The sequence below is a fragment of the Pezoporus flaviventris genome, unplaced genomic scaffold, assembly GCF_033815535.1.
Source record: "Pezoporus flaviventris isolate CSIRO_AGI_PZ_B2104156 unplaced genomic scaffold, CSIRO_AGI_Pfla_v1 ptg000007l, whole genome shotgun sequence".
Classification (NCBI taxonomy): domain Eukaryota; kingdom Metazoa; phylum Chordata; class Aves; order Psittaciformes; family Psittacidae; genus Pezoporus; species Pezoporus flaviventris.
Genome location: NW_026892555.1, coordinates 28,768,242 through 28,779,427, shown reverse-complemented (window position 1 = coordinate 28,779,427; position 11,186 = coordinate 28,768,242). Strand labels below are relative to the sequence as shown.

The 11,186-nt window shown below is 41.4% G+C and overlaps 1 protein-coding gene across 6 annotated transcripts in view; it reads right to left on the bottom strand.

Annotated features, from left to right (window-relative positions):
• Nucleotides 1-11,186, bottom strand: part of PAG1 (phosphoprotein membrane anchor with glycosphingolipid microdomains 1) — a 111,797-nt gene that overhangs the window by 18,514 nt on the left and 82,097 nt on the right. For 4 of the 6 annotated variants that reach the window (XM_061448214.1, XM_061448212.1, XM_061448213.1 and 1 more), the window contains 3 exons: nucleotides 4,952-5,163; nucleotides 2,571-2,622; nucleotides 1,946-2,042 (listed from right to left, as the gene is read on the bottom strand). In XM_061448214.1, the coding sequence (XP_061304198.1) occupies nucleotides 1,946-2,042; nucleotides 2,571-2,622; nucleotides 4,952-5,076 (274 nt within the window). In that variant the 5' untranslated portion in view covers nucleotides 5,077-5,163. Of the gene's footprint in view, nucleotides 1-656; nucleotides 882-1,945; nucleotides 2,043-2,570; nucleotides 2,623-4,951; nucleotides 5,164-5,267; nucleotides 5,340-11,186 lie in introns of those variants that run through there. The other 2 variants (XM_061448215.1, XM_061448218.1) reach the window with 2 other exon arrangements.

The window sequence follows — 11,186 nt, the reverse complement described above, 5'->3', positions numbered from 1 at the left end:
CTCCAGACTTTCTGAAGGACATCAGGAAGCACCCTGGAGAAGCTAAAAGATGTTCTCCCTTCCTGGCCCTTGCTCCCAGGGATTTCTGTGCTGTGCAGGCCCCAGAAAGCACCCACCCCATTTCAGCCTTAGGGGGATAATCAGAAGCAATGAGCTTGTGTTTCTGTGCTCTTGTGATTCATGGGTAGTAGCACAGAAGGGGTTGGTGTAGATAAAGGGTTGGCATGGATAAACACAATGCTGGGAGGTTGGGTAAAAGAAAAAACATTTGATGGTGCTACTTCTATAGCCTTGCCTCTGTTCAAAAGGCTAGAAACAGCAAAATAAAAAGAACTATTAACAAAAAAACACATAAAGTATAAATAAGAAGTTAAAGCACATTGGTTCCCATTATTCAAAAGGGTCGTTATGCAGAGTGTAAGCCGAGTAGTATCAGAGAGTATGAAAACTGTCTGCTGGTTGACAGCACACCTTTCTGTATCAGCTTTGGCAGCTGCATGTGTGGTGACTTATGGCAAAGAGAAATGCTTCCCTTCTGCCGGGCTTTGCTCTGCACATCAAGTCCCTTAGTAAGCCACATACCTAAATACACAACAAGCCAATGGATGGGAGCAGCAATTAGCTGCAAACCAAAGTTTAAAATTTCCTTTGCATACTCATCTCTGAGGTGGAAGGACTGAATACCTCTGGCCACACAAGGAGATGAGGAGGAGAGCTGCAAGTCAGGAGCGTGGTCCCATCATTAGTGCCTAGTGTGGAGACAACAGTTGGTTCCCAGTGGCTCTGGGCTGAGAGCCAGTTTATTTTTAGGTGCATTTGAGAAAAATATTTTCCAGTGATACTTCAGTGTGAATCATTTTGGGCATTCAGCAAAAGAAAGACTAGGGAAAAAAAAAAGCCTATTTATGTTGATTGTTTAAAAAAAAATAAAATAGAAAAATACAAGCAATTACCAGGTTGGAAGGGACCTCAAGGGTCATCTGGTCCAACCTTTCAAGGCAAAGCATGACCTAGATGAGATGACCTAGACTAGCACCCTGTGCATCTAAATCTTAAAGGTGTCCAGTGTTGGGGAATCCACTACTCCCCTGAGGAAATTATTCCAACAGCTGATTTTTCTCATTGTGAAAAAATTTCTTCCTGCGTCCAGTTGGAATCTCCCCAAGAGCAATTTATGCCCATTACCCCTTAATTTTTCCATGTGACTCCTTGTAAAAAGGGAGTCTCCTTCTTCTTTGTAGCCCAACTTTAAATACTGGAACATGCTGATAATGTATCCCCCGAGCCTTCCTTTCTCAAGGCTGAACAAACCCAGCTCTCTCAGCCTTTCCCCATATGGCAGGCTTCCCAGTCCTCTGGGGAGAGGAGGACCTGAAAGATTTCTACAGTCTCCTGGAGTGCTTTTGAAGCTCTACGGTGTGACTGCATCCTCTGGTCACATCCCAGTCCCAACTGCTGGCCAACATTAGGGAACACCAGTCTTTGCCTGATGGCCTTGTCAATCTGCAGGTGTAGCTTTGGTGGCACAGAGGAGGCCCTTAGCCCTTCTCCAGTGTTGACTGGTGCAGAGGACTGGGAGCTGGGATGTAGTGCTATGCCAGAGCGTGCCCATCAGGGAACTGGAGATATAGCCTAAAATTCCAACATCTCCTTGGGATGGGCTACTTCCCAGCAACGCAAACATGCTTATGTGAATTATGTTCTGTGTGTGCCCTGACTGCCCTCCAGAGAGCTGCATGTCCAGCCTCTACGCTGCGATACAGAAGCTGATCTGGTGTCAGACCTCCAGAAATGAGCAAAGGGAAACAAAGGGTATTCAGACAAATGGCATGACTTCGTGCTTGGAAAGCTAATCCAGAAGACTCAAGGGTTCACCAGTGTAGGATCTGTGAGCAAGGAGATGGTGATGCTCATTCATCCCACCCGCAGGGTCTGCGCTACTCACCCTCACCATTGCTGAGTGCTCCGTTCTGGTCAGTGCTCGGAGGGGGTTCAGTAGCTGAACTTGTGATCGAGTGGCTGAACACCTCCTTGTCAGAAGGCTGGAACACAAATAGTGAGATCTAACCACTGCTGGATCAGAATACATGTCTGCATAAATACATAGGTGACAAATTTTGTTCTGATCTTGGGAACTGTGATTCACAGGTATTATTGGCAGGAAGAGTCAAACTATGCTGACTGTACTCAAAGATTCAGGTACTTGTGTTTACAGATGTAAAACCAAATAAATGCAAGCATGTCCAGAGTGATCTTCATTTCAACTTTTGTCATAATAGACATTACCATGGCTTTAATTCGTGGGAAGGGTACACTGTGCCTGTGCTGCAAATGGAGTGAAAGGCAGGTGGGAGATCTGGAGTACAACAGTGGCAGAAAAAGCATTGAGAAAGTGCAGATTATCAGGGTCTACTCAGGTCCTCTCCTCTTCCTGTTGTGCAACTTTTAAAGTTTCCCTTGCTCAACCATCTCTGAATTCCTGAGCTATTTTCCAATCTGCAGTATTTTGCAGGGAGCTTGGTACAAACCAATTACAAGACAGACACAAGCTGCCAGAAATAAATACTTACCACATTCATCAGATTTTCATGATCTCCATTCTGATATTTGGCCTTCTTTTCCCTTAATGAAAAAGGCATACGAACTGTTATTACAGATTATGCTAATATATAAATGTCAATCATTAACAGACCTTATACTTCTACAGGGAATGGAATTGTGATTCACAATAATATTGAAAACAGTGTAACTGAAAATTATTACAGGGACTAGTATGACCTCTGTGTGAGGTCCCAGTCAAGAGAGGCAGGGTGGTATCTGAAGAGGCATGGATCTCACCATCCTTTTTCTCATTCAGTTGAAGGTCACAGTAAGGAGTAACTGATGATAATAAAAATAATATTATCCTCAATTTAATCATATCCAAAATGCTCAGAGGTAAATGAGATATGTGTTTTGGTGACAGACTACTTGGGTAATTCCTTAGACTGGTTCAGCAAAAGGTATTTATCGCATGAAGAATTAGAAAAGGCCCACAAAATCTAGCTTATTCCCGCTCAGGATACTAGTAACAGTTAATAATAAGCATAAGCAGTTCAGGAAGGCCTATAAATTTCATAGCAGCAGAAGCCTTCATTTCAAAAGGAGTCCTGCTTCACCAGGTACTTCACAGAACTCGAAGTATGGATCAAGTTTTCAGTTTTCACCATTTTGGAAATACAGCTCTTATTCTGAAATACTGTAATAAACTATGAGCTTAAAACGATTACAGTCCTTTCCCTAAATGAAAAGCCAAGTAAAAAGGCAAGGAAATATTGACAATATGAAATCTGTGCTGCTTCTGAAGTCTGCAGTGAACTGTAGTTTCCACATTAGCAACTGTTAAAATTCTACCTAAATGGGAAATAAGAAATCAGAGCAAGTAAGGATCAATGCAGAGCAGCGTTAGAGTTCAGAAATATTTTATTTCCTCTCTGGAAGTGTTTTTCTGACTCTGACATTACAGAAAGAGCAGATTTTGTTTGGTTTTCCATATCCACAACCATTTGTTGAAATTCTACATAACTGCATTTATGCATAAATAATCTGCCCTATAGAACGATCTGAAATAAGAAATACTGCGTCCAGACTAGCAACACAAGAACTTAATAAAGAGCATCACCAGATAGTTTCTGATAATCTATCATCTCTGTAACTGCAAAGACATATTCAGTGGTTTGACTCTGTTTTAAAAACATCTTTCTAGAGCTGTTTCTAGCATCAAAGACTAGAGCGTTACAAGGCAAAACATGGTACCTAAATGCAATGTTTGTGGGCTTAAGGATTTTTAAATTAGATTTTATACTTTTAAATAAATAAAAAATTACATATTTCTACTATTTTTACACAGGTATCACAGGAACTGTGATAAATAGGAATGAATAGGAAGTGTTGAAGGCCAGGTTGGATGGGGCCTTGATCAGCCTGGTCTAGTGGAAGGTGTCCTGCCCATGGCAGGAGGATTGTAACTTGATGATCTTTAAGGTTCTTTCCAATCCAAACCATTCTCAGATACTGAAATGTTATCTTACAAAAGCATTTCTCCTGAATCACATGAAATTACAAGTTCCAACCTATGCTTTTTAGGGTTTCAACCAGATTCTGGGGTCTAGTCTTTCCCATGACTGTTTCTAACAACACTGGCAATAGAGAAATCCTGCTGAAAACCTTCCACTGTAGACACATCTAATGCCAAGACAGTGTATGTTACAGCTACACAGCTTCCTCAATGCTCTCAATGTTGAATGGCTGAAAGAACATCCTTCCACAGGCATAAGGGTGCTGCTGTACTGAGTTATTGGATAAGTTTTCCCCCAACACACACACTTGGCTGACTGAACTATCCTGGCAAAATATAGCAATATGGACCCCAGCAGTCATGCTCCTCATTATGAAGGGTCTGACATGGTGGAAGGGTGCTGTGGATTAAGCACAGGTTGCCCAGCTCCCTGTGCAATCAGCAGGGCTCTGCTTAAGTGTCATGAAGAGGCCTTGAAATGGGACTCAACAAAGTCAGTAGAAATGACTGTATTGGTAAAATTGAACCCTCTTTTGGAGAAGAAAATATGGATAAGGTATGAATACAAGATGTTAATTAGTATAACTGTTTCAGGTTAGCAGTGTGCTCTGCTAACAGTCAGTGTCTGTGCTCCAGGCTTCAGCGTAGGAGAAAGCACCTAGCAAACATAACAGTGTTTTTCCTTCACAGCAAAAGAAAAAAATAAATTTAGATTTTAGAATGAACAGAACTGTTCAAATTCAGGTTTGCTCCAAAAACACATGTTGTACTGTATGCTTTTGTTTCTGTACCCAAGTCCTCACTGTCTTTCTAACTAGTTATTAGTGAAGCTATTTCAATCCCTACACTATTTGACTCAAGAACCACTTCTGCCAGCTAAGCTCTTGACCTCACCTGTTGCAGCTGGAGCAGAGGAAGATGAGGAAGGTGAGGAACAAGAGTGTTGTCATGGCTGCCAAACTTCCCCACAAGATGATGTGAACCTGACCACTGCTTAAGAAACCACCTTCTGGCCCCATGGTACTAGCAGGAGCTGGAGTCACTTGGGGATGAAGAGGTTATTCCTTGGAGAAGGCTGGCATCTGTGCTGCATGCACCTTCTGTTCCTGCAGAAAGAAAAACACCATTAAGAGGTTAATGTAAATTTTTGAAGATAATGAATCTGACAGCTACAAGTCTGGCAGGAGAGATTTTCTAATCCAGATCTTACAAAAAGACAGTTTCAAGTACAAGCCAGCCAGCCAAAGAGATTTTCAGCTATGTTTCTGACAGTGACATAGAACAAACCTTGTCAAATATTAACACAAGCTGTTACTTATCTACCATCTCAACATGAATAAAAGGTAGTACAGTATCTCTGTACTCTTATTTTGAGGAAAAAGACTATAAATCCTCTTTGAGAGATAAAGCAGTCTATTTTGCAGTGATATTTGTTAACTTCATTGAAAAGTGAGCTTTCAAACAAACTACAACTTCTGCAAAGTTACAGGCCAAAAAGAGAACTGAAGCAGGCATTCACCTCCTTCCCTCTTAATGTCTCCCGCCTCCATGTGATATGGTGCTTGACATACAGTGACAAATATGCTAGGTAAACCTTTAAAAGGAGTACCACAAAAACCTATCTTGCAGTGGATCAGTTCTAGTCTTCTTTCTATGTGAAATACTTATTTTCTTCATAGCATGTCTGGAAAGTAATAATAATGAACTTTCTTTTTTGCTTCTGCCCACTTGAGTCTAAGAAAATGACTAACAAGAAAAGTAGGCAGAGTGGCTTTCAAGAACTTGAACAAATGCAAGTTTTGCTTCAGCACATCAGTGGATGGTGAGACACCCTGGGTAAATGGTATTTACAGAATGGCAGAATGCTTTGGGTTGTAAGGGACCTTAAAGACCGTCTAGTTCCAACAAGTTTTGGTATACAACATATTCTAAAATTTTACACACATTCTTAATGCAATATATTGTAATACATGGCAAAATTCGAAAGGTGTCTTTCATTCTGCACCACTGAAGATACCAATGTATCCATAATTTACGAATTGGTTATGCAAAGTCCATTTACAGGCTTTCAGCATGTCACCATTTTGTTATTAAAATCTTATAAGAAAAAAAGATTAATTTTCAGAAAAAGGCCATTCACATCAAAGGAAATCTGGTGAGCCAGCAGAAGAAACTTAAGCTATGTGACTGGGTAGCTCTTACAAATAACATTTCTGTTTCTACATAAAATGAGCTCTTTGGTTTCTAGCACAGATGTGTCTTACTGGTAGCTTTGAGCACCAACATTAAAGAGCCACCACTCTTTGGGGATGACCACTGCCAAGCAATGCACCTCTCTCATTAGCTTGGTAGAGTTTGAAAAATTACACATTTAAAAGCAATGGCAGACAACTCTAAAATATATATATTGCAGATGTGAATCTGACACAGCCCTTCATCATCCCTATTATAAAACAAAACTTAGGTTATTTCTATGCCGAGTCACAGTCACACCACTGACTGTGACATGGAGAGACCTTAAGAGAAGCTGAATCAGATTTAGTCAGGAGAAAACTTGGTGTAATGCCCACAGAGACGTCTCTGATGAGTTGCAAGGGTATTGTGCAATGGGGTGGATTCCTGCAGAGGCGATGGACTGTCCTCATTTAGAAAACTCTACAAAGTCCACTGCATTGGCTGCCTTAACCTAGCTCCGAACCTTTGCTGAATGTTTTGAATAGAAAGTATTTTTCTTTACAACTTTTAATTTTTATAAATTTTCAAAGAAATTTTCTGTCCTGCTAAAGCTTTTAAAAGTTATTCTTAAAAGATCTTTTGCCTTCTTTTTCACATCCTTTTGCCTTTAAAAAATAATTTTCTTCCTTCCTTGACAAAAAAAAATGAAATGAAAATGAACTGTGAAAAAAATGAAAACCAAATCAAATATTCTGTGAACATTTCTGTTGTCTTTTTTCTTTTCTTAGTCTTCCCAAGAAATAAAAAGATAGAATGCAAATTAAAAAGAAAAAAAAAAAAGGAAACTTTTGTCCTTTTTTTTTTCTTCAAATATTGGTCAGAGAAAAATATATGTAAGAGAGCAGAGATTTCAAAATATTTTTTTTTCTTAAACCAGAATCACAAATTCATTTTTTTTTAAAAGCAGATACAGAATTGTCTTAAAAGATATAATTTAAATCATTTCTAAGTTCATGAATTTATACCTACTCTGAAAAACAACATTACAGTACTCTCATATGACTAAATAATGTAACATAAGCTAATATGGTAGGAAAAGTTATTCTTTTATTATATATACTTAAGGCTGCTGGCCTTTATATAAAGATAATAGCTGATCCAAGGAAAGCTAAGAATGCATGGGGAGCAGCTCCATGGAAAAGCTTTATCTTTAAATACTTCAGTATAGAGTGGGGAAATGTGGGGATGAGTAGGAGCAGATGGAGTTGAGACTGAGCATAAAGAGGAGTGAGATCAGAGAGAGATTCAAGGGAGACCTACATGCGAATGTCAGGAGTGAAGTGCAAGATTGAAGCTAGACACAAGACATCCCACCAGGCAGAAGCTAAATGGAGCAAAGAGAACAACCAAGGACAGAAGATGTAGTTAATGCACAGGAAAAAAGCAGGAATTCAGACACCAAAGCTTTGGCTGTAAGTTGAGAGAAAGAGGTCAGAAAAGGTCAGAAAAGTACAGCGGCACTTGAATCAGGGGAGGCAACTGCCGGAGACACCAGTTACCAGTGCAAGCAGAATAGAGTAATAAATGGGAACAGATTGATGACAGATGAAGCACTTTGTGAGGGAAGCTGAGCAGGCAAGATGCGACCAGTGACACTTCTTAGCTCCTTGAGTGGTGAGAATCTGGCATAAGTGCCAGAGGACCTAGAAGCTGCCCAGCATACAGGACAACCAGAAGAAAATATAATACAAAGGAAGCATGCCTGCGTTCATCCTCTGTGCACCTTTCTCATGAAGTGCCATCAGAGGGCTTACTCCTACTGTTTAATGCTACCCGAACAATGAGGCTGAAATAGTATTCACTCAGGTTGGTGCCTTTAACACAGGAGAGCTTCTGAAATACTTGAAGCTGGACAAGCACCCATCAGGTGTCCTGACCAGCCCTGGAGAGAAACCTGGTAGAGAGATACATTGAAAACACAACTGTCTGGACTGCCCTTGCTTCCATGTGGTAAATCCCTGGACCCTAAAACGTTAATGTATGTGTAATACAAGGGATTGTGGAGCTGATTCAGAGGCCAGCTTTAAAAAGAGACTTATTTGCAATCATGACTATGGAACAACAAACCACTAATTTCAAAAAGCTTTTATACAGCTGAAATAGTTAACTACTTTTACAATGTAAAGTGATATTGTGCTGCCCTCTGGTGAATCTCTCCATTTGGGGACAGGGACTTGTGGCTCTGGTGAGGGTGCTTCAGAGATGGATGCAAGCCATGAAGTTTACATGGGGCCATTCTTCTGCTGGGCTTGAAAAAGACCTACCTCCACCCTTGCAGACTGCCAGAATTGAATAGGTTACAGAGAGACATGGCTAGGAAAGAATAACAGTCAACTAAACTGTATTTTTTTAATTATTATCACTTTTGTATGTGATGATTTTTTAAGATGAAGATTTCTTGCATTGTGCCCTTTCCACACAGAATGCTGGTGATGCCAAAGTCTGAAAAAAGAGTAGTACAGACAGGCCTGAAATACCTGGATAAGAACCTTGGTTATTTCACTGAAGACAAAATGCAAACAACAGCTTGCACTCACATTTCAAAGCCACTATCACTTTAGAAAACCAATTCTTACACTATATTGAAGAAAATTTCTCCTACTTGTGGGAACTTTCTCTTGCTTTTTAGACATCAATATTTGCCATTAGGAGAACCTACATGACAAATAACACCTGTAGCCATTTCCTCAAAATTGCACTTAAATGCCCAATTAGGTCTGCAGTTTCAGAAAGACAGGTATTTCACTGCATGACCTGCACTTCCATGGTGAAGAATGTGTTATTTTTCCTCGCAGCTGTTGGAGGGATAAAGCAGAGCTGAGGCTGTGCAGCCAGATGCAGTGATGTAGGGAGTGTACAACATGCAAGTATAAGTTTGTGGCCAAACAGAAGAAGAAAAAGTTGTATCTGGGGTGAAGCAATTCTGAGCCCAAGATGTAGACTGCAATTTTAGGGAGCACACGGAGTGAAAATTTTAACTAGTGGGGAAGCTGCTGCACAAACTTGGACTGAAACCTGGGCTTCTGAAGCTCAGGAACTGACCAATCCAGTGTGCTTCAGGTCCAGAATTTGACCTAGGTTTTCCAAGCAAAGATTTGCCCAAGCCTGTGGCAGAATGCATATGGGATGTGCTTTGCGAGAGGCAGACACCATGCCCTAGTGGCCTCGCAGGAGATGGCAGCATGTCCCTCTCCCACCACCCTCCTCTTGGCTTCTGGGTTTTATGCCTGCTTCATTCATGCCCTGCTGCAAACCAAGCTCAGCCCACATCTTCCAGAGGGGAAGGAGTGGGAAAAACTGACTGCTTCACCCCTCCGGGTTTTTTAATGAATTATAGATGGAGCGAAGGCAAGAGAAGAAATAATTCTGACAACTGAGTGACTCTGAATGCAAGAAGCCAAATGTGACAGGACAGGAGAGATTTGGGGAGGGCTGCAGGATCACGACTCCCTGTCCTGGGCTGTCAGGCCAGATTCGGCTAACATGGGCTCTGCCCAGGAGCTTCACATGCTCGCCTCTGTGCAGAGTTTCAGTTATTGGGCTAATTTTCAAGCTGCTTGGTCTCCCGCTTTTCTCTTCTCTCTACTTCTGAGGCAGGAGCTGAGAAGTATGAAACTATCATCCCCTTGTCCGCATCCAGCTGCAAACATGGTCATTCAAACACGAAACCAGAACAGAAACCTGGGCTATGAAGAAGAGGCAGTACCAGAAACAGTCCTGCATGTGTGAATAATGCCCCTGAACCTAGATCCTTCTATCTTCCATTCCTCCAAATCCTCGAAATGGACTGACTTTATGAAGCTAGCATCCTACTGGAGACCCAGCGAGGTCCTGTTACCTTACTCCTTTTCCAGAAATCTCCCTCTGCAACTTCAGACCCAGCTCAGGCATCAGTGGGTGCAGTGTATCTCCAAGTGCCCAAAGACTGAACGCACCCCCGTATGTGACATCCTCAGGCCGCCCTAAAGAAAACACCTGAAGGAAGCAGTCCATTACCTTGCTGTTCTATCTTCGTAAAAGCAGATCCTTCAAATCTCAGACTGAACATCTGACAACAGTGGATCCCCTTTTGACCTTGGCCCCACTGTGCAAGAGCTCCTTCCCTTCTTTTGGTACTCCACCACAGGACATGCCCAGTGGTCTACCCACTCCAGCTCCTCTCACCAGCTGCTCTCTCTTCTCCCAGTTCCCAGTTGTCTGCTGTCAGGGGCAATCACCTCTATTACAGGTGACAAAAACCATATTAAGATACCAAAATAGCAACAAGCATGCATGAGTACTTAATAAAGTACAGAGATACCAAAACTTTATCAAAAAGATACCACGCAGATAATTCTCAGGAATTGCTGCATTAAAATAGATAGCACTATGGAACAGCCTGAATACACAAACATTATCCTTACTTTAAATTGCTGCTAGGAGGATAAGCATAGTTAAATGCTTCTGGAGACAACAGGTAACAGGACTGCTGCTTGGACTGAGGTCAGGATTGACGGAACATCTCATACCACCACAGTGTCACTAGAATTAAGATTGTGACGTTTCTCCAAATGCCCTGTAACAAAGTTGTAAGATCTATATGCATTACTGTTTCTGCACCTGTGTTGCCTTGTTTTGGCTTCTAGCTGCTTGTATGCAGATCCAGTACTGAACTACACAAACCTTAAGACCATGCTCACCTTTTTCATGCAGTACCTACTGCATTTAACTCTTGGGGTTCCTATGCACTTAAACCAGGACAAATCATTCCCTACAACAGATTAAAGCTCTGCTGGTGCAGTTGGGTTTTGAGCTGCTTGGCTTGGCAGTACCCATTTAATGAGAACAGTTTAAGGCAGATATGTCTTACTCCAAGCAGTGAAGACCAGATGTGCACATAATTAAGGCCTGGTCC